Below are 24,034 nucleotides of genomic sequence, written 5' to 3' on the forward strand. Positions count from 1 at the left end.
CATTTTTGTGAAACAGACGTGGAATTTAAAGACAACAAAAACCAAACTTCTGCAGATATTCAGAATGTTCTCAACCTTTCTTCTAGCTCTGGAGTTCCAAAACTCAGTTAAAGATATTACTCACTTTGGCTTAGGTGTTTGAAAATGCTGCATAACCCAGCAAACAGCTGCTGCTGGCATCACTGCCACCCTCCCACCACCTTGCTTGCCTGTGGCCAGTGACGGAGGTGTGACTGGGTAAAAATAGTGTGCTGCTCTTCTGGGTGAATGACTTTCTTGGATATGTGCTGGTGGCTAGTTGTCCTGAGGTTTTTGAAGCTCTGTTGTTCCACTTAGTAGCTTATGCTGTCAGTGAGTGTAATGCGCTGGCATGTTAAAGGCTGCAATGGGGCTTCTGTCTTAACTTTCAGGTTTTGCATGTACTGAAATCTAGACCTGACAGTACATTTTTAAAGGCTTAAATTATTCTGATGTGTAAATTCTTTTGAAATTTGATATAAGTGAGCTATCTTGTTAGCTGCTTTGATTTCTGACAATCAGCCAACTGGTCAGCAGCTGGGCTCTTGTGAATCATTTTGCTTTAATTTAGGAAAGGGAAATGTTGGTTTCAGTTGAGAAGGTAGAAATCTCTGAAAAGGAAGATTGGCAAAAGGTCTTATAGACTTTTTTTTTTTTTCCTCCTATTATTGGGGTATCCCTGCTCTGCAAAATGGTCAGACTACGTCCTGTCATGACTGTGGACCCCTCCTGATGCACCTCAGTTGGAATGCAACAGTGAGAATGACAGGGGCTACCTTGCGAGTTTGTCTTCATGAGGAGTATTCTCAGCTGTGTTATTCAAATGCTTTTGGTTGGAAGCAAGGGCGTAAGGGCCAAAAATATGAAATTAGGATCACTAGTGCTTTGAAGACATTTCTGTGACAGTGTAAACCATTGGAAAAAAAGAAGAAAAAAGGACAGGTTTGTGAAAAAAGACTTGGTGATAATACAAGAAATCACATCTCCCATCTGTATCTACTTAATGGAGTATAAGCTTTAGAACCTCATTGAGACAGCTTAAATGCAGACATAATTAAGCAGAAGCACTTGTCCATTTTGTTGACTATTCATACATGGAAATTAAATGCAGAACATACAATTAAAAGCAGTGTTAAGAATTCTGAAGTTTAGTGTTCCTCAGCCTTGCTAATGCAGCTGTGTTACATATGAATAGTATTTGTCTTTCTGTTTTTGCTTTTGTGGTTGAATGTGTAGCTTAATATATTGTTGTAATAAATATACCATAAAATATTCAGGATGTAGGACATGGTCAAGTTTATGCTGCTGTTGGAATGTTTAACTGTTGCATTTCCTGATTCTTTTTTTTTTTTTTTTTTTTGAGCTAACAGTGAAAATTTGAGATAGTAATCTTCTTTTCTTGGGGGGAGGAAGGGAGGCAGAGTGGTTTTTCATGAAATTAGATGGAAATAGGCTGATTTGGCTTGAGTGGCAGAGTGCCAGCATATTTTACTTGTTCCTTTTGTAACAAAAACTCACTGCACAGGTGCTCCAGTGTTGGTGTGTGAATTCAAGACACACGTTTAAACTTAGGAAAGGTAATGTTCGATAGTCACAGAAAAATTACTTTTGCATCTCAATCCTATATATTCACTAATGTATCCTGTGAAGTTGTCTTATTTCAACAGCAGCTAAGGAAAGGCAAACCGTCAGTGTGCAGAGAGCTCATGCCCGCTACTGTCACGTGGCAGTCTGTTCTCCACCATGCCTACATTTGGAGTCAACTCAGTTTCATTAAGAAAAGACTTGCATTAAAGGGAAATCAAAACGATATAGGTTGTGAATTTGCTGTTTGAAGTGCTTGTGTGGCCAAACCCAACAAATTTATTTCATACTTATAACAAAAATATGTTTCTCTTGGTAGCTGTGAATGTAAAGTTTTACTCTGGTTAATGTAAGATTTCCTTTGGAGTCTTTTTTCCTGATACTGCATTTGACTGTAAGACCAAAACCTAAAGTGATGTACAGGCTTTTTTTTTCCTGCTTTGTTCTGTAAAGAATAGATGCAAAAAAGCTGAATTTCATTGATTTCTATTCCATCAGTGTTCCTACAACCCTTCTCGAAAAATGCTTACTTAGTGAACATTGATGATTATGAATATGGCCTGATGGACACTTTCTTCTCTGTAAAGAATATCCTTCCCACCCCCAAAGCCCTAAGTAAAGATTATCACAGATAACATCGTGCATGTGGCATCATCTTTGTGTCCGATAACTAGTGCCTGCTCAGTTTCTCTGGCCCTTCCACTTCTTATATTGATATATTCTCCATCCGTTATTCTCTAGGGATGAAGACAGTTATTGCAGCCATTAGCTGGCACCACATTTCTATTGATGCTGTACAGCTAGAGCCTTAAGAGGTAATTTTCCAGATTTTAGTCAGAGTACTTTATTGTATATAGTCTCAAACGACTTTTGCCTTACCACATGCCAAAAATTATTCAGTATATATTAAATGCACCCCACCTGCACCTCTCAAATAAAATAAGAAAAAACAGTATTTGACTCTCTGATTTGTAATTTGACTGTTGTAGTCCTGTCTTCACTGACACTCACGTACAAGAATAGAATGTGGGTTTCAGTTTGTCACGGGACTGATCTGGAAGTCATCTAGGGTTTTTGTGCATTTTTTTAAGCTTTGTTGGAATGCCTTTTCCCTGATCGACACATAGAGAACAGTTTGATCTCTTTACTTTGAAGTAAAAACTCTAGATGTCTCGTGAAAAAGTTTAATACCCAAAGAGTTATAAGCAGAGCTCTTGAAGAATGTACATTTCCCTTCTCAGCCATGATCACTAAGTGGTATTTATCTTGGGCATCCCACATGCTATAATAATTGATAGGATTCCTGTGTCTGTGGAGGGAGACTGTTGGTTCGAATTGGAAGTCCTTAAATGCAGGTGGGAAGAAAGCTCTTGTTTCAGAATGGCTTCTTGATCAGTGAAGAGAAGCCAAGTACATTCCTGTGAATTGTCCACAGGCTACTGGTAGTTTCTGCATCAGTAACATACCTCTGTGTGTGTGTATACATACATATATGTATGTGTGTGTGTGTATATATATATATATATATATATGTTTGTGTGTGTATATATATATATATTAAAAAAATAAAGGAGAACCTCATGTACTTTGTAATTACCATCTGTGAGAAATGCTGATTCGATCTTGTTTTTTAATTTTTAACAATGTTGTTTACCAGAGCTTTTTTTTTTTAATCTGGTAATCCATGTGTCACTATTACAGGATAATTAGGCTACTTTTTGAAAAAGCCTTTATGACAAGGTGGAAGATGTATGGAAAGAAATGTCTTTGTGGCTTACAAGTTATTGTATTATATTTCAGGAAAGCATAAATGTTACAGAAAAATTCCATAAAGACAGTAATAAGTAATTCACACCCGAGACTTATATCCGTATGTCCTGCTTTTGACAAATTTAAAAATTATATATAGAACAGGAAATGCTGTTGGCTTTTGTGTAAGCTATTTTTAACTAAAAAACCCAGATCTTGAATGTTAAAGGCCAGAACAAGCAATCTTATTCACATTGTCCTGTACAGGAACAATAACCTCTGTAGTGATATTATTATTTGTCACTGTCCAATTGTCTGAGAGGTTGGAGCATAGTTTGTCCTGAAACCAGTAGAATTTGTTAAATTAATCAACCAAGCTTAACAGCCATTAAAGGCTGCAGTTATCTATAGTAAAAGCTCTGTCACTGGTCTTAAACATGAACACTAACACTAACAATAAAATACTTGAAAATGCCATGACAGCATTGAAAGGGAAAGGAGGTTTCTATAGTAATTAAGTATGTAAAAAAGATTCCTGGCTTGAGTCTGTGCGAGGGAATTCTCCCATGCCAGGATCGCTCAATGCTACATTGCAGCATTGAGGCTACTGTGAACATAACACACACAAATATTACCCTGTGAAGAGAAGTGATGACAGTATATGGGGCATTTGTGGACTTAATTTTTCACTTTTTCTGGAATTTTCTAGTGTTTCTTGGAGAAAGTGCTACAAGGATTGGAAAAAACAAACAAAAAACCCTACATGGCAAACATGGTTTTACAGTTGGGTGCATCCTGCTGGTTTGCTCTGTTGTTCGCTTTTTATGGGTGATACTTAAGCAGAAGGAAGTACAAGAACAATAGAAGAGTCCTGGAAAGTATGTGACTGGGAGAGTAGTAACATTTACATAGGGCCTTTCATCTAGAAGGAACCCAAAGGAATTTATAAACTATTACTTTATACAATTTATAAACACATAAATTTGGTTTACTTGGTTATGCTAAAAAAAATAAAAAATAAACAAGAAACATCAGGTGAAACAACTTCTGATCTGTTTTCATTGGAATAAACAATGCTTCTGCAACAGCAGTATCGCTCTATCCGTTATTTATTTTAAATACTCTTTCTGTGCCCTCTGACGTGGGTCTTTTTTCTGGCTACTTTGGATCGCAATACTTAGTAGTTAAATTACAAAATTATTTTGTAATTTGTGCTATATATTTCATAAGACCTAGAAAAAATTATTGATTATAAACTACATCCAGTGACTAAACTTCTAAAATGTACCATAGTTTTAGAGAGTTACTGTAACTTTAAGGTTGCACAATGACTTTGCTTCCTGAATTTTTAAAATAGTGGCAAATACTTTGGATGATCAAAAGTAAATAATTCGGATCGAATAGAATTCTGCATTTTGGAATTTGCTCAAAAATATGTTTGGAAACTTAATTTGAGATGACATATATCACCTTTAATGAGCCTCTTCACATAATGAAACCAAAAAACCTTTGTTTATCCAGTAATCTGTGTTCTCAGCAGATTTCAATTATTTAGTTTTGATTAGGGGAGTAGGCACAACATACTGACTTACAAACCTGCTTCCTGCAGGATGTAGGTTACCTGTGGAAGTCTTGACCAGGATTCCTTATGTTTGCTGACTCTGTCCTATCCCAACGTCATACTCATCGCATTCAGAAGAGACGCAATTTCTTTCTTCTTTTTCTGTGTGTACTCACATATCATGTAAACGCTGAAATAGAGAGGTAGCCTGAAATCAAGTTGGACAGCACTAGTAGGTGTTTCTCACTGTCTGGTGGATGTGAGGCATGGAATATCAATTTTTTTTTTAAAAAAGTTACTGTAATTATGAGACTAATCCTTATAACTGATACCAGAAAGGGTGAATATGTATCAGGGCACAGGAGACTAGAGAGGATCTGGGAAAGGAAGGCAGTGAAAATTATGTTTAAAAAAAAAAGACAGAAAAGAACAACTTTCTAAAATGGTTTTCATTAAAAAGAAAAAAGAGGAGATAAAAGCCTGGCAGATATCATAAACAGATGGGTTTTTTTTTTTTTTTTTTTTTTTGTTTTTGTTTTTCCCCCATGACTGAAATAGGTGTGTATACTACAGCTCACTATGCTGGGAGAGGAAGAACTGGCCAGTAGCGTCTTGAGATGAGCACGGGGGGATTTGTTGGAATAAAAACAGTGAGGATGATCGGGACCCTTCTGATTTGGTTTTGGTTTCATTCACTTTATTCATTTGCACATTAATCTGAAACAGTTTAGAGCATGTCATTGCAGACAGCATTTTAGGGAGGACTGCGAAGGGAATACAGCTGTACTTCGTGTAAGGAGCCGTGTTCAGCTGTGAGAACCTCATTTATGTACACTGAAAATAAGTGACAAATTCCAACTGTTAGTGCCAGATTTTTCTATAGACAAGCGTTGCCTTCTAGTGTAAGTTTAAATCTGAATATTTTGCAATGATAAGAGTTTATTTAGCTCTTCACTCGGTGAATCCACTCAGGCTGTGCAGGGTGTTTGTGCAAGGGCGCACGCGCAGCAGTGTGCCTCGTTGGAGGACGTTGGCTGGACTTGCTAATGGGCTAGGTTGTGGTGTTGTCTTGGATGACACAGGTGCACAGCTCTGGTCCTCCAGAAAAAATCAACCATTGAAGGCTTAGATGCCTCTAGATGTAGGCACAGTTTAACCCTAACTTTACATCTTATCCTGGATAAACACTTGTTTTTTTTGTTTAGCTTTTCTTTTTTTTTCCATCATGAAAACCCTGTGCGGCGTGATGGAGAGCTGCCCCAACTCAGATGACTCAAGCTCTCAAGCTTTCCAAGTGGCTGCTTTGGGGATGTGTTGGCTTAATGTCTGTTAGGGCCCCCACAACTTTGTAATGGCCCTGTTCCTCTCAGCAGCGCGTTTCCAATGTACTGCTTGTTTATAAGCAAAATGGGAGGGGGGGAATGTGTTGCTTTTCTCTTCTTGGCTGCTGTCTGAGTACTCACCCTGCCCTACTGAAGCGACAGGATGAGCCTTATTTAAAAAAAAAAAAAAAAAAAAAAAAAAAAAGTCTTAGTTTTCTTTAGAAGCATAAATCAATGGAGAAATCCAGAGTCAGAGAAATAGGTAGCTGTGTGATTTATTTATTTTTTTCAGAATGAGTAGATGAGGTAACTGTTTATTATGGATTTATGGATTTGAACTTCAAAGAGTGGCAGAGTTTCATAAAAGTATCTGAAAAGTGATGATTTTAGATTTCAGATAATTGCAAACTATTTGCTTTCTTCAGGTTATAATTTAATAACTCAGTTACAATTAAAAAAACAGATGGATACAGTCTGAGAACTTTGTAATGCTACAGAATTTCCCTACAGTACCATCATGGTGTAGGGAAAATTTTCATATTGCAAATGGGAAAACCAAGGCACACAGTATCCAGTACCAGTCTCGCTCAGGATGCTGCTCGTGAAGTCTTCTGTAATCAGTCCCTGTTCTGAGGATGCCCGTAGCCCATTTCTTACTCATTATTGTCGCTTTTGGCCCTCAAAAGTTGGAGTTCTTGGGCATAGTAACTTGATCAAGTTAACACAAAGAGCTTGCACTTAGTTTCAGACTTTCACAATATTGTTTGCTAGTGTTTTTCCTATTCACGGTACCTTTTCTGTGTTTATCGCTATAAAGCACTGAAGAGTAGAGTAATTGTGTATTTAAAAGCATTTAAAATAGTTTACAGTAAGTTTTCATCTTATCTTGTGTGGGTGATGGTCCCAGTAAAGCTTATAATATCTCATGTTGTTCAGTGTTTGCTTGATTTGCTGTCCTTTTAGAAGGACTTTCCCTTAGTGATCTTTTCTTGGATGACCTCTCCATACCGTCATTAAAACTTGGAAACTTTGGTCGTCTTGACAGTTAGTTCTGCGTTCTCATTATGTTCATTCGTATTGTAAACATGTGAAAATTGCTGCTGTTGTTGCTTAGAATGGATTTTTCCTCAGTTGTTTTGAAGCTTAGTAGAAATAGAAGTTAATCTTTAGGAGAGTTAGGCTTGTAATGATTGGATAGCTGAGCTCGATAGGTCACGCTGTGTCTGTCTTTTCATTTGCTTAGTAGATGATGTTCTGCTGACTCCAGCTGTTTTTTTTGGAAAGCAGAAAAACAATTTGCTTTTCCTTTCCATAAAATATAACCCTTTGTTTATCCTTGTACTGTAGCAAGAAAATGCATCTACTGACAAAGAAAAGAAAGGGAGGAAATAGCTTTTTTTTTTTTTTTTTTTTTTTAATGCTGCTTTTTGTATCTGAGAGAAGAAAGAAGAATTTAGTACTGGGTTGAATTGTTGACCTCTGTAGAGGTTATTATTAGAATCGACTGACTTGTATGTGGAGCTGTATCTAATTGCTCAAATCCAGTTCACGGAACTACCTGTAATAGGCTTGGTGAAAACAGCTGCAGTTTTTCAGAGAAAACTTTACAGTGTTTTTCGTTTGAATTCCTTTTGGATTTAAAGAATAGTGCTTTTTGTAGTTCCTTGTTTACGTCAGTTCATTGAAATAATTGGTAACAGCTCCCTTTCCCGAGCGAGGCGTTTGTTCTTGTTGTGCTTGCAGCGTGCGTGGGTCTTGCCATCGCAGTGCATGCGTAGGCTGCTGCTCCCCCTGCTCTCCGCAGGAGAGAGACTGCGTGCGCTTGCAGAGCCTGAGAGAGGAAAAGCAGGTGACTAATTCTGAGGTCACTGTGAAAATTTAGAGGAAGGTTATCATTTGGCAGCTTTTATTGATATCTTTCGTACATAAAAGGGAAGAGAAATAAATGCTGTTTGGGGGCCTGCATGTCGTTGCAGAGACAGATAAGAATTGCTGAAGCAGAAATCAGCATCAAATCCGTACTGGTCCAGATCTGTAATGTCATCGGAAGAACATGTTTGTATTTACAACCTAAGGTTGTATTTACAACTTTTTTTTTTTTCTTTTTTGCTTTCTTTGTTCCTTAAGAGGCTCTGGCTACCCACATTTTATGCAGTGCTGGAATGTAATAACAATTGTGGCATCTTCTCTTCAGAATTCATTTTCCTTCCTGAGATCAAGGCAGTGATAAGGCCTTACAAAATACTCTCTTGGTTTTGCTTTCCTGGCCTGAGATGGATTTAATTGGATGAATTGCTGCTTTTTTCCTTCCATTGCTTTGTGACCTTTGAAATAGCTTGCTGTGATCTTTTGAATTTTGTAATGCCCTCAGCGCTCTGCTCTAACGAAATGAAGTAAGGAACTGTTTATACCAAACTGGCATGAACAGTATAGAAGCCACTTCTGCATGTGCCCAACAAAAACCGCCATCAAGCATGTCTTTAAGTGTTATCAAATGTCAGTTTAAAATGACACCTGTATATTATAGTTAACACCCTCTTACACATCTTTTTCAACGGTTTTGAAAGCCTTGAAAATAATCCAGTTAATTTAAAAGGAAGGTTTGTTGTCCCCGGTAAGTATTCTGGATGTTTTAGGGGCCTGTTTGAAAAGGTCCTGATACTTGTCAAATGAAGAAAGGCAATAGGTTTGCTTTTTCTGTCTCATCCGTACTCTGCAGATGAGTGTCCAAGCGTCCGACACCTGATACGTTGGTGGAACAGAAACCTAGCCAGCTGTGTCTTTTTCTGTGCATGTTACTTCTCATAGTGCAATGCTGGATTTTATGCAATAGATATCTTACTATACGTGTTGTTCTGAAATGCTGTTTGCCTGATCTCAGCGTTCCTTCTGCCTGTGATACAGATTCAGCTAACCAGGACTCCTTTAAAGGAGAGGGACATGTCTATAATTTTTAAAGGGTTGGATTTAATTCCATATTTCTTGGTCAACCAGGGAGAGACTCTGACTTGCTGAATTGTCGATGTTCACCTATGGTTCAAGAATCGGGGAAAGTGGAGCTTGACTGTTTGTTTGATAGCGCCTCCCCTCTTTTATAAGAAGTTTCTTTTTTTATAGTGTTTTGCATTTCAGAACTGATTTAGGCCTTGTCTAATAAATGGTTTTATTCACGTGGCTGAAGGCCTTAGTATTTGAACACTCAAGCTTGTATCTTGTTATCAGGGCCCTAATTAGTAAACAGTTTTATGGGTTCATCTGTGCGATTTTAGTATCTGAACTTCCAGACTCTTGCCTTGACAAAGAACCCCCTAAAGTCACCCTGCGAGAAGCACACAGCCTGGATGTTTCCAGTGTCAGGGTTGGAACAGCAAAGTGCGGATGCATCAGGAGGATTTGGGTGCTAAACACAAGTGAGGGTTGTATGTCCAAAAAAAATAACCAGCCCCTCTACAGAGCTTAATCTAAAATGACAAAAGACAAAGAAGGGGAAACAGGACAGTAATAGCAGTTAGGATGAGAGTCAGCATGCTACTTTGAGTTCTAGATTACCTAAGCTTTTAATTTATGTTTAACCATTATGTAATTTTTTTCAATAATTTTAAATCTTGTATTTTTAATATGAGTAGCTAATAGTGTGGTACTCCTTATTTTTACACTGGCTTTATTTATTAAATTGCGCTTAACGTTGGCCCTGTCCATTTTAAGCCTTCCCATATTTTCTTTCGTATAATTTTGATTGTTTTATGTTATAGGTATCTTAACCTTTTAATCCTCAGGAGGAATATTTTGTTACATTATGTTCATCTTTATGCATGTGTATATACCTTTTTTCTTTTTTTTTTTTAGTTATGAGGTAAAGCTAGCGAAAATCAGGCAAACAGTGGAAAATTTGCCGCTGATTTTAAGGGAGTGAAGATTTCAGTAGTTGTGTAAAGTTAAACGTGCGGAAGTCTGGGAGGCTAAGGGCTTCAGGACAGGATTAGTAAAAACAAAAGCAGAAGCACAACAGAGCCTTTCACACTACATAAAAACAGAAGTACTTGAATCTATCTGAAACTGTTGATCAACAGTAATACTTCAGTCAAATAAAATTAATTGAAATGTGAAGATACAAAACCAATTGAAACTACTCTTAAATATCCTCTCACCCCACTGTATCAAAATGGCATTAAAAAATGCAAGCATAAGGAGAAACTAGTGTTTGCACGTAATTAACTGTTCAGAATAGCTCATCTAACCACAGCCTTATCTTTAGCTGCAAAAATGCAAGCGTTCACTGAGTGATATTAGCAAATGAAAGGCCTTTGTTTAGACTTTTTGTTTTCTTGGCAATAAGTAAAATTCTTTGTAAGAAGTCATTAAGATATTTTTAAATGCTGCTTTTTTAAACTTTTCAGGCTGCTATCCTTGTCCAGGGCCAAACATGAATCCTATTGCTCTTGGAAGCCGTTGGCTTGCTTATGCAGAAAATAAGGTAAGGAAAGGCTCAACTTGTAAAAAGTACTTTTTCCCCCCTCTTTATATACAAAAGCTAGAATGATGATGATTAATGTTTCAGAAACAAGCTATATGAAAAGGTGATCTGTAAGAGGACTTGCATAACAGCGATAGACCTAATCTTAGACCCACGGTAGTTGTGTTTTGCTCTCCATATATATTGTCTTTGCTCTGCGCAGCCAATCTAAGTATGTGAACTTGTAGGCATGAAGATGTGAGTAGTATGGGCAGAGGGGGGGAAAAAAAGCTATCAACGTGTTTTCAGTGAGGTCACTTAATTAACTCATTTAACGTTTATAAAGTTTAAAACATTTCATTATGGAAACCTCTGGAATGTAGGCAAGTGAGGGTTCTTAAATTTCATTTGAGGGAAACTGAGTCAGAAAGAAGGCCATGAATTTTTCTTACAGTAATTTCCTTCATAGGTTTGGAAACAGCAGTAAAAATGCCCACTTTGTGACTCCCTGTCTGAAATTGGTAGGCTCCAGAGAAAAGGAAAATGTTGAGTTTATTTTGCTTATTTCCAAGAGCAAGAGAAGAAAATAGACACAAAGGAAAATAATTATCACTCTTTCCCCCCAATGCTAGAAAAGTGATTGCGTATTTTAAAGCTAGAAGTGTTTGAAATCTTCTAAATTCAGCTTCCAATGCCTTGTTTTTATTTTGAAGCAAATGTTTTTGTTCTCTTTCACCTGTGGCTGGAACAAGCTCCTCTTAGAACTGAACCAAAAGTTATCAGGGAAGTGGACTTCATAAATTTATTTGTTGCTCTACTTTTCAAGCACCAACTGTTTTGTTGTCAAATTCAGGCCTGCCTCTCCCTTTAATACCATGCCTATATGGTTTATAAAACTTCTCAGCCAGCTTGAGATTTAAAAAGAAGTACTGCCAGAAATGTAAGTAACCAATTAATAGAAGAATTATATCAGAAAGGAATTTAAATTACTGTTGTATTCCCAGATATATTCACTGTGGACTTTTCCTTTCTCCCTAATTTAACTACTTTTATTTAGATATTTTACATCAGCAGAAAAGGAATGTCTGCAGAAGCAAACAAATATATATTTCAGTGAATTTTTTTAACATTTCTTTTAGGAAAAATATTAGAAGTGACAGTTAAACAAGCAACATAGCCTGTGCACCAGCAATAAACATCCATAGTTGTTTTACTGTTTTATTTAGTAAGAATATTCCTATTCCTTGTTAGTTAAGGTTCAAAGGCAAGAACTGCTTTTGTAGGTTGATGGCAGGTAGAAAAGTCTTGTTTTGATTTATTACTTTTGAAGGAAGGCAATATAAAGTAAACCCCATGTACATTCCTCTAATCTATTAAAGTTTAAAGTAGCTCTTTTCCTTTGTCATTTCTTTGCTTGCTAGTCATAAAAAGGAGGGGAAAGCCACATTCAGATTCTTAGAATGTCAGATATTTAATGTTACATATACATGGCTAAAGCTTTTGATTATATTTATTTAAATTTATTTGTGGTATTGCTGCCAGACCAAAAATCCCACCGTTTCAAAGTTTATGAATTCTTAGTGACTACTCATCTTGTAATTGAAAACTGGAGTTCAGTATGCGACAGTCTGGGTGGCACCCAGAAGATTATAAAAAGGGGTTAAGTGTCTCAGCAGGGCTTTTTGCTATTTGTAGGGAAAAACACACTACTACACATGATAAATAAGAGCTATGGTAATGGGTTATGGGTTTGTGTAGTTTAATAGTAGTTGCTTGGTTTCTGTCTTTCTTCTTGTAGCTGATCCGATGCCATCAGTCCCGTGGTGGAGCCTGTGGAGACAACATTCAGTCTTACACTGCCACAGTCATAAGTGCTGCCAAAGTGAGTACACCATCCACTGCAGGGAGAGGTTATCCTGTAAGATGATTATTAGATTTCCAGCTGAATTGTACTGATTTTTTTTGTTTTCCTCTTCTCATTCACAAACGAAAAAAATAAGGTAAGAAGTGTGCTAGTCTTAGCACTGTGTATATGGTCCTGATCCTGCAAATCTCTGGGTAGCCATTATTTTCCATCTCTCAAAAAGTACTTCTGTCCTTCAGAACTGACTTTTTATTTACTGCAAGTGCCTATTGCTACTAGTGACCCCTGCTATAGGAAAATCATAGTAAAATGGATTTGAATAATGGCTATTTGTATGTTATAAGCCTATATGATTAGAAATCAACTTCTAGAATTATTGATCTTTTAGCATCATAGAAACTAACTTCACAAATGCTTACTGCTTTTTGGTTTCAATCACATCAGCATTACACGTTTTAATCTCTCTGAAGGATGACAGCACAGAACTGTAGCTGATTAATTGGTAGTTTTCTTTGAAGGTTAGAGTTTATTAATAATTGTTTATATCTAGGTTCTATTGCCTGGTTTTCTTAGTTCTGATGACATTATGATTTCCCTCTGTTTTCAGAGAAATGTCTGGGTTTTCGTAGTGTGAGGAGACAACCGTGGCTTGGAAAAATCTTAGACAAGCCAAAGAGTATGCAGAACAGTTATTTTACTCCTCCCCCCTACCCCTTTCTTTGAGGATTTGCCTGCAGCATTTTGCCAAGTTCGTTCTTTCACGCGCGTACACGCACACGCATGCACACACGTACGTACATACATACGTATCTTTTGTCATTGTGTGGCAAACTTTGCTGATTAGAAGCCTTCATTCTAACCACTAGCCTTTTCATTTGTGATGTACACAACAAAACAAATCTAATAATAGGAATTAAATAACAGCACAGAACAGAAAGCCCAACTTTCCTGGACAAAGCAACAGTTATAAGAACCCACAGAGAGACACATAGGTCATGCCATCTCATGTAAAAACAAATAAAACACGAAAAGGAACATATTCCACCAGTATAGTTTTGGACACAATCTTTTTGTGGCTGGAGAGGGAGGAAAAAAATCAGTTTTTAACATTGTTGAGGGGAATTTGAATTGGTCGTCTTCTGAAATATCCTTATGAAATTTGCTGTATCTCTTTGCACTCTTTCACCATCAGCCAAAAAAGGGGGGGGGAGGAGGGGAGAAATCTCCCCAAACTGTTTCAATCTTTGCATTATTAACATGTTTTTATGATGCAGATAGGTTTTAAAAAACCTATTGGCATAGCATAAGCAGCCACAGTTATGATCAGATGTGGTCAAATTTTTACAAATGGATCACTGTACTGCCAAAGTCTAGCCAAGTCAGGACTGAAGAACAAACCAAAGTTTTGTTAATCCATATAGTGATTGTCAAAATATACCAGTGGGCTCTGAAGACTAGCACTGTTTCTATTCAATTTTTTCACAGAATAAAGTTCTTAATTTTATTTTATTTTTTATTTTTTTTAAGTCTGTTGCAGTACTTAGTGCCCAAAGACCATGGATTCTATGTTATAATGCAGTAAGGACCAAGATGGTGATCTTACCTCCTGAGTAATACTAGTCAAGTATCATAATCCAGAAGTTCTCTGGTTAAACTGAGTGTATACATTGAAGCGGTGATGTTGCATCATATAAATAGTTACTGAAGATAAAATGTTTTTATAATCATAGGAAAGAAAAGCTTGTTAGCCTCTGTATAAAGTAATAGTGAAAGTTAGGAAATTGCATAATCCTATTAGCAAACCATTCATGTGTTATTCCATGCCTCCAAATTTAATATTGGTTGCCTATTAATGGTAAAGGGAAAGAGTTTGGAGCTGATAGATAGTAAAGGAAAAAAGGCAAAGCTTAAATTTCATCTGTGTCAGAACAATATTTGATATTCTGCTTTCTTTACTCAGTGCTGAGATCCCTATGCCATAGCTAACAGTGACCCCGATTATATATGAAGAGTGTCTTGCATGCAGTGCAAATAACATGGGAGATAGATGTTTAAATGGGATACCTGTTTGTGGTGTAAGTGAGCATACTAGCAGGGGAAGATTCAGATGGCCCTGGGCATGCGGAAGGGAGAGAGTTGAAGCATCTGGATGAGGTATAGATGTACCTGAACCAGCTGACAGCGATATCCCTGCATCTCCCTTGCTGGCTTCACAACCACAGGTGTGAACTCACCTTTCTTTCTTCCTCCAAGCTACGTGGAACGTGGAGAGGTGAGAGTAATACGCAGCAGCGGTTCAAGCTTGAACATACTGCCAATGCTGCTGTTTGGCAGTCTGGATCATGGAGAGGGGGAAGTGATGAAACATTTTGAATGTGTTAATCACTTCAGTGCCCCAGTGTGGTTTAGGCTGCCTTTTTTTACACTGGATTCCCAGAGGCATCGGGAGTTAGGCTGATTGGTAGCTTAGAGGTCTGGAAGTCATTTTTCCTCAGAAGTTGCCAACTAAGTTTGTTCATATGCCTACTGCCAGCCAGAATATTTGCCTGAGGGGTTTAAAAGTAACTGTTCTACTACTACTGTTCCTGGTTTCCAGTCTGGCTATAGATTAGGGAGGAAGATGCAGCAGAAAACCAGACACCACGTGGGTTGCCCTAGCACAGGTCCTGGACATGCAGGCTGACACACTTGAGCAGCCTGTGGTTCACTTAACCTGTCAGACCTTTTCTAAGGAAGGAAGAAGAGATTGGGATTTTGATATCCAGTTCTTTCAGAGTTAGCAGACCCAAGTTCACAGAAGGTGTTTGGCAGTCATATTTTCATTTTTATAGTGTAACACAAACCAATGTGTGTGTCCTTGCTGCGATGTACCGCTGTATACTTAACTGTACTTCATGTGGAAAATATAGATGAGTTTTCTGCTAAATCAAAGAACTCAGTAGTCGGGAGCTCACCTGTTAGCACAGCATATCCAGCTCAAAATCAAGGTCGCAGTGGAGCGTGGTGTCCACTGCTGCCAAAAGTCATGGTGGTGTTCTGGTAATACTGTGAAAAGTTCCTTTATGTCATCTTCTCATCTGAATTTAAAATTTCTGGAAGAATTTTACTTTGAATATTACACTTTCTGCTATTTCTCCTTAGATGCATTTTGCCAAGAGCATTGCCTTCTGCTTTTGTTGAAACAATATATAGGGTTTTTTCCTAGTTCAGTCTTTATTTTCGTTTCCTCCCATTTGGTTGATTGTTTTCTGTGTTAGCGTGTTCTAAAAAGCTCTGGTAACTTATTTAATTTGACTGAGTGAAAAATTCCTGGGAAGATAAAATGTGTGAAGATTTCAAGTTAGGTTAATGTTAGCAAAGATGCTGAGTTAGGAAAAATGCAAATACTGTTTCCTACGAGTTGAAGCTTTTCACGGTCAGTGTGAGCAAACACAATGGAATGGACATAGGCTGTCTTTAAGAATAAACCCCTTATTATTTAGCAGCATTAGTGATTGGACAGTATTCAGATGCTTGGTCTCAGATAAGCTTTCAAATGTGAATTTGCTTGTTTTAGTTATCTGTAGTTTTGGATGTGGTGCGGAAGCAGACATAAGCAAAGAAATATTTGTGTATCCATGCTTGTCATCCTCCTTTTCCTTTTTTTTTTTTTTCTTTTTTTTTTTTTTTTTTTTTAGTGTCCTATTGAAGAGAGGTCTGGTCTTGACGTGTCCGTTGGTCAGTCAGGTGTCCCTTCACTCTCTATTGGAGTGGTGCTCATGTGGATGTTCCCCAGCAGAATGTATTCCTAGCAAGTGGCCTTTCTGTGCTGTTCAAGATGAATTTGCCAATAGATTTTCTTCCCTACCTACTTACCTACTTCTTTTCAGAGTATCTGATGAAAGTGGGGAAATGAAACAGCTTTGTAAAATAGCAACATTTAAGAAAAACAGTTTGAATTTGAATCTATAATTGATTGCATGCTCATGTTGTTCAGACTAAAAATGAGGCTTTTTGTTGATTACAAAGGCATTCACATTTAAATAGATGAATATCTTTTTGATACGTCTCTTTCTCCTCTCTATAAATTTTTCATTTGTAAACAAATAAGGCATGTGAAATTTATTTATTATGAGAAACAGGAACAATATATTGTTTTGTCATTAAAAGGATGTAAGACCTTGTTGTAACAAAACAATCGGACAATCACTGAATGATGCATTTTAATTTTCTCAACTAATTAAAGATGTACTTATTTTTCAATTAAGTGGGGGTGAGTGCATACATTTATTTTAATTAAATATATGTTTCTTTATATTTGCATGAATGTGAACAGCTTTGTTTTTAAGCAGATAGGGTTTACAAAGGGTGTACATCAACATACAAAGAATTTGTATGTTTGCACAATGTGCATCGCTGCTTACAAAAGGAATTGGATTAAGTATTTTGATTTTATAAGAAAATTTCACTTAGTATACACTAGTAGTTCTCATCCATGACAAAGGAATCAGGACAGTGCTAACTTTAACCTTTTTCAAATTAAAATGTATTTGGTCTGTCGAATGTCTAGCATCAAATTATAAACCAAGTTCTTCTCACCTAATAACTTGTTCAGATGATTCTTTCTCCGTATCTTTTAATCCTCTTGTGGTGAAGTGATTTAGCAAAGGCTGCATCTGTTTTCTCTTGTTACCTGATAACTTCTTAATGAGTACTAACAGCTTATGTGAGAGCAAGGTCATTAGCTCTAATGGATAGAGGGGACAGCTGATATGGCATGGGAAAGGTTAAAGATTACCGGAGAAGTTTTTGCAAATATACACATAGCACAAAGAAGTAAGTGCCATAATGTTTTTTCACTGATATTTCTGTGCTAATGGCCTTGGCCACATCTTTATACACCTATTAATTCTCAGTAGCCCTGCAGTCACAGTCTGCTGTACCATGTAACAATAATTCAGTTTTAGATAAGCATGTTAATTTTTCTCTAAAGAGCCTTAAATTGTATACTTAGCACTTTGTAATCCAGTTTCTCTGATTAAAATATTGAAGATACTTTTAAAAATATGTCGATTATGATTCTTCTAATCCATGTAAGTATTTTGCCACATAGTATCTCCATGCTGCTTTTTCTTTCTTGCTGTAAAAACTACAACTGCTTTTTCTTTTTCTTTCTTTTTTTTTTTTTTAATGGTCTTATATTGGTCAGAAGACTTTCATGTCAGTTTTTCTGAAGAAAGTCTGCTGAAATGCATTCTTGTGATGACATTGACTTTTAGGTCTATTCTTTGGCTCTCATTATCTATTTTGTGCTACATTCTTCAGTCTTCTAAATGCCACTGTTAAAGATCGGTCTATTCTCATTTGTTGTATCTAAGTATAAAAAGAAATAATAAGAAACAAATGACAGGATATTACTAAAGACTTTAAACCCCGAAGACATTCCTATGATAAAGGCACGGCTCGATTTTAAGTGGTAGCATCTCCATTAGCATTAATGGGGTAAGTACATCAGCTGAGGCATCTCAGAGGTTAATCAGGCTTCCTGGCTAGATATTGCCATCAATACAGTGTGGCGCCTAATTCTGTTGGCCCTTCAGAGGTTTTCCTGACAACACACTAACAGACTTTGTGTAAGTCATTTCCTATGAATTATTAAAACAAACGTTTGGCTGCTAATTGATGAACACTAATGTGTTTTCTAATCACCGCAGTTCGAGATTTTAGCACTAAACAAAGCAGTTGCAATTGATTTGTGGCTACTTCTTGGTTTCAGTCTGTGATCTGTATGTTTTTTTTCCTTTTCAATTTAGCAGGCAGCTTAGCTTGTCTTTTTAGTTAAGAGTTGGCGTGTTATGGTGTCATTCTATTCTGATCTCTTTTGTTATTTCTTACTTATGTTGCATAATAAATTCACATAATTCTTTATAGGAGAAAATATTTTGAATTGTAGTTTTTTTTTTTTTTTTTGTTTGTTTTTTTTACCTTTTATCTTGCTTAATGTGTTTACTCTCCCACTTCCCTCATGTAAAATGGTTTTATGTTATTTTATTTTAATCTTCAGCATCTTTGGAGGATAAAAGCTAATGCATTGAATATGTTTTCAAATCAAAGTTCGGAAAGCATGTGGACTATGGCCAGTCACGTTATGTGTGTTAGGTTTGGCGTACTTTGTGCAAAGTTGTCCTTTGCGTCACCTAAAGGACGGAGTGTTGGGTTTGAGTCCCAGATTCAGTCAGAGTGCTACAAAGTGCAACTTCCTGAGAAAACAAGTGAATGCCCTGTCACGCCGTCGAAGGCCAGATCCCTTGGCTTTTGCACTTGTGCTGAAGACATCTATTACTCTTTCAGCATTAGGCGTTGCTGGTTATAGGTATTTGTATGCAACACTCCCCACCCCTCTTTGCTTAGTCGTTTGATCCTTCTATCTATGTGCTGTATCTCGTGGAATAAGTATATAAAGAAGTTGAAGAAGAAAAGCCGTAACATTTAGACAACGTTGAAATGAGTATTTCTTGAAGTTTATATTGGAACTTCCCAGTTAAAATATGTTTATTTCCCAATTATATCAAGTTGGTAGGATGCTAAATCTTTTCGAAAGATTACTGTTACATACAGCATCTCTCGCAGTTAATATATCACTTATAAAACATACTTCTTTTGTGTGCTTCTATTGTGTGTGTGCAGCCTACTTACAGTATTAATTGTGTCAAGAAAAAATTCAAGGTAGATCTGTAAAGGGGCCCTAAACATTATTTATTGGTTCTCTTTCTTTTTATAGACGATAAAGACTGGACTTACAATGGTTGGGAAAGTAGTTACGCAGCTGACAGGGACGCTGCCTTCAGGAGCAACTGAAGAAGAAATTTTAGCTCATACCAACATTCGTCGAAGTCCTCTGGTGCCAGGAATCATCACTATTATTGATACAGAGACAGTTGGAGAAGGGCAGGTAATACAGTTTGCTCAGAAACAGAACGTATATTTGTTTTCACAGAAATTTTAGCAGTGCAATGTATTTTATGCTTTTTGAAAATGAATAATAGATGAGATTTTTGCTAGGTCAAAAGCTTTTACAGGCACACACAGCTGTGACAAAATCCTATTTGGGGCTGAATTTAAGCCAAAATATATATTGTCCTTAGACCATATTTATATGATACTTGATAGCATCAAGTGTCACATTTTGTCTAACACTTGATCATAATTGACATTGATTTAGGCTGATCAATTGAAATGTATATGCAGTCTGATTATATTTGTTAATACATAATGTGACTGGAAAATATGATAGTGTAGAAATAGGGGGAGTTTAATTGCAGTGTAAGATAAACAAGGAGTGAACTTGGATATTAAGTGCATAACCTTATGATTTTATGTAGCTTCAAAACTGAAGTGTAATGGAGTATGGCTATATTTAGTGAAGTGTTTGTACTGTTTTACTAATAACATGGTTAAATTATGCTGTTCAATGCATCAGGCTAAATATCTGTTGAAAAATCCATCCAATAATCATACTGACTTTAAATTATGTTTTGAACTGTCCTTATCCTAGAGAAGGATATCCATGTCTCTCATTTGCTGCTATCAATAATTTCATTTTTAAAAGGCATTATTCTAGAGTCAGCAGTCATGGAAGATTCCCATGAGTTTCATTATCCTGTAACTATTCTGTAAATTTTTTTTTCCCTGATGTTCACATTTTGCATTTAAAAAGGAAAACTTTTAAATGTTTTCCCCATAACTTTAGGATGTGTTATTACGGGTAATGACTAATGACAGTATTTTTTCTTTACCTGAGAGGAAAATAAGATGTTTTACTTTATTTTTAAAAATGCTATTTGAAATGCGGTTATCTCTCAAAACTAGTTTCAGAAGTACTTAGCCAAGTCACTATAGCATCAAAAGAAGGTCGTTCATATAACATGAGGGGCCCTTCTACAAAAAAAAAAAAAAAAAAGTGGAGAATTGAAATTAACATGTATCTTACTGTAAGATCCTACAGACTCAGGTCTGTTGACCTTTGGGATTTGTTTTTGTTTCCTGGAAAAAACCTGTTGGCTTTCCTTATACTGCCAGGAAAAAAAAAAAAAAAAAAAAAAAAGGAAGAAAAATTCTACTTCATAAATTTCTCATGAAGCCTTGTTTAATGCGGTCATTATTTCTGATGGTCATTGTCTGTGCTTTGACTCTTCTACATAGGCCTGGGGTGGGGGGAGAGATATATCTTTGGTTTTTATGTCTTGTTATGTATGATTTAGAGATTTTATGAACTTGTCCTCTGACCTTAACAATAGTAGGGAGCTATCAAGCCTAAAGGGCACTATGAAAAAGTAGTTGTAAAAATGATAACACTTGCCTTGTCCAAATAATGCTGTTGTAATATAAATAAGCCATCATTTCTAGTAAAATATTTTTTGTCTTGAATCCCTGAGGGAAAGAGGCTCTTAGATAGATATCCTAATCATGTGAATATCTTGTGTTCAAATTTGTGAGCTGAAATTTTAAAATGCTATTAAATCTTTTTTTGTGTGTGTGTGTGAAGGTTTGTTTTAAGAGTTAACTTTTTTCCAATTTTACTTTTTTTAATGAAGTGTGGGTCTAGCAAAGAGAAAGTTCATTTTAAAACATAAATGAACTTCATTTCACATTTCATATGTGGCCTTGGTAAAGACTGTTATTCAGAACTGCCCCAGTTTCTTCATTATAACCTTCGACTGTAAGGAGTCGTGTGTGCTTATAATCCTCACTGCGTTATTGTCCGCCACTTTTACTGGTTTTCCCGTTGCCAGGTAGGACCCGAGTTCTTGTGCGCGCAGCCGTACTCGCGTGCGGCCGATTCTAGTTTTGCCGCCGGTGTGAATTGGCTTGTGCCTCGGAGCCTGGCAGGGATCCTGTTCTTTCCCGCTGACAGAAACGGGCGGGCGAGGAAGAAATGACGTGTTACTGTTTCGGTGGCGTGTGTACGTACTATCTGCGTGATCTTGGCGAGGTTTTGTAGCATAATTGATTGAAGCTTCAGCCTGAAACAGAAGCGTGACGGAGCGGAGTGGTTATTGCAGAGCGGAGCCGTTGTACAGCTGGGTATCAGATGCTTTGCCTTGCCCTGTCCCTTGTTCTTGACACTATCCCTTGGCAGGGATTTTTCTAAAGCTATTAGTTTATGAACCCGCTTTTTGGAATCCGAGCGGGAAATAAGAGGTCTGAGCATGTACAAAGCAACACTTACTGACATGCCTGCTCCCTCCCGTGATTGGGACATGGGTTTGTGGGTTTTAATATTTCATTTCTGCTGGCTTGAGGTGCTGCTGGATGGCAGTGCCCACTGCAAGCACTGCACTTCCCAAGCTGAATGGGAACCTGCAAGAATCAGTGATGCTGAGCAGGTGTTTTCTGGACTGAATTACCAGTCGAAAGCCTTGCAGCCTTTTGTCAAGAGATTTCTCCAGCAAATATGTATTTCTGCGTGTGTGTGCATGCGCGTGTGAATGTGGCTTTCAAAGATCGTCAGGCTAATTGGGAGCTGCAGGACCAGAAAGGAAGTAGTTTCTTGTTGTCCCCTTACTTCTAATGTAAACTGAACACCTCATGGTTTTTAGGTCAGTAAAGGTTTCCATCTACCTGCACAGCCTAAGAACTGGGATATTGTAATGAAATAAAGCAATTTCCACGTAATAAAATACATTTGAAGATAAAATATAGCAAGAAAAGGGAAAAAAAGCAATTTTAAAAAGAAGAAGAAAATGGAAAAAGAAGGCAATAGAAGTATGGCAAGAAAGGATCTTTTTGCCAGTCTTTTTGAAAGAGAAATAAAACAATTTTTTAGTAAGGGAGCAATTTTTTGTGTGAAAAGGCTCACCAGAGGAATGACGTATGTGCTTATCCATTTACTTTGAGCTTAGCAACACAGGCCTTAAGAGTGGAGGTACTCTGTGTGAATGTGCTACCATGAAGATTTACCTGCCAATGTGAAGATTAAGGAACATATTTTGGACATAGGTCAGAAGAACAACTTTGAATTTTCACTGATCTTTTCATTCAGTCTACCATTTCAAAGACATCCAGTGTACTGAATGTGAGGTGGAACTCAATGCATTTTATGGAATAATATTGTGCTACCATGGCATAATTTGAAATAATATTAGCTTTCCTCTGAGAAATATACAATTAAAGATTGAAGAAATCTTTTAGTGTAATCTTGCAGAGGTTAAATCTGTGGGGAAGATATTTTTAATTTGCCTTATGTGAATGTAGATATTATAGTGAAATCTCATACCCAGTAGTTGTGTGTGATAGTTCCTACTTTCAAAATTTTTGTTATTCTAAGAAAATTTGAATTACAAAGTCTTTAAATAAAAGGATAGGGCTGTTGAATTATTGGAGTTGACTATCAGGATATATTTGTAAGGGAGTGAAAATAATTATCAAAATGCCTAAGAAACTTTGTGGTAAACCAAAATATGTTAACAAGGTTGTGTGATTGTTTAAACTTCTTCTAATGAAGTGTTAGCAAACTTTTCAGTTAGATGTAATGACTATTTATTTGAATCTGTTAATTGGTTGAAATGGATAAAACTAAAGCTGTACAGATGTCTCCTTTTTCAGTAATTGGAATTAAATGTGTAAGCCTTTAGTGGCTTGAGTTTTAAAGAAAAATTATTTTCTTTCGACCTTTGTTTCTGTATTCTTAATTAATTCATCAACTAGGCCACCCACATGTAGTCTGCAATAATGACCTTTCTCAAAAGTCGCCAGTTCTGTGACTGAATGTAAATCTGTTAAACATCTAACATTTAGTTGACAGAGAAATATGTGGTCATTTAAAAATACAAAATTTGAATCTTAATGCTTTTGATAGAACAATGTGACCAACAATATATCGTGTTGCCTTCACAGATCATCTGAAACACATGAAAATATTTTAGGAAATATTTTAAAAATAACTTATAAAAATAAGATAACATGTTGATCTTTTTAAAATGTGATTGGTGCTTTTTTCTGTTCCCCATTAACTTTTTATTGCATTAAAGAGGAATTTTCAGGAAAAAAAAATGCAGACTGCTGCAGTTTCAAAAGTTCATTTTCATTTGGTAAAGAGTTGATAACAATTGAACCAAATAAAGATGCTTATCTGGAGTAAGAATTGTTGTGAAACTCCATCCTAAAGCAAAAAGAATAAAGGATATTCAATAATAAAAGTTTAACTACATACATAATTCCCCTTGCCATTAACACTGCTGCTTTTATTTATAAGAACAGTTTTCACAAAAGCTAATTCGACAATCTAACGCTCATATATTTGCCATCAAATTTCTTCACTTTTTATATCTCTGTGTATTACAGAAGAATTCTTTTTATATATAAATGTAAAAAGAGCAACAGGATTCCCTCAGAGCATAATACTGTCTGCCTTACTTTTATTAAAGGAGATCTGTTTTTTGTCAAGAAGACATTTTTGTCTCAGATAAATGGTTCAGGCTGAGCGCGAGGCTGTTTTGAGTTTA

General features: G+C 36.6%; 1 protein-coding gene across 8 annotated transcripts in view; it reads left to right on the forward strand.

Moving 5' to 3' along the window:
* The window catches only part of BCAS3 (BCAS3 microtubule associated cell migration factor), a 372,839-nt gene that overhangs the window by 60,305 nt on the left and 288,500 nt on the right, over positions 1-24,034 (forward strand). For all 8 annotated transcript variants that reach the window (XR_009960449.1, XM_062592657.1, XM_062592659.1 and 5 more), the window contains 3 exons: positions 10,632-10,708; positions 12,486-12,569; positions 19,312-19,482. Coding sequence is in view for 7 of the 8 variants with exons in the window: in XM_062592657.1 (XP_062448641.1) it covers positions 10,632-10,708; positions 12,486-12,569; positions 19,312-19,482 (332 nt within the window). In the remaining variant the exon portion in view is untranslated. The remainder of the gene's footprint in view (positions 1-10,631; positions 10,709-12,485; positions 12,570-19,311; positions 19,483-24,034) is intronic.

The sequence above is a fragment of the Rhea pennata genome, chromosome 20, assembly GCF_028389875.1.
Source record: "Rhea pennata isolate bPtePen1 chromosome 20, bPtePen1.pri, whole genome shotgun sequence".
In the NCBI taxonomy this organism is placed as follows: domain Eukaryota; kingdom Metazoa; phylum Chordata; class Aves; order Rheiformes; family Rheidae; genus Rhea; species Rhea pennata.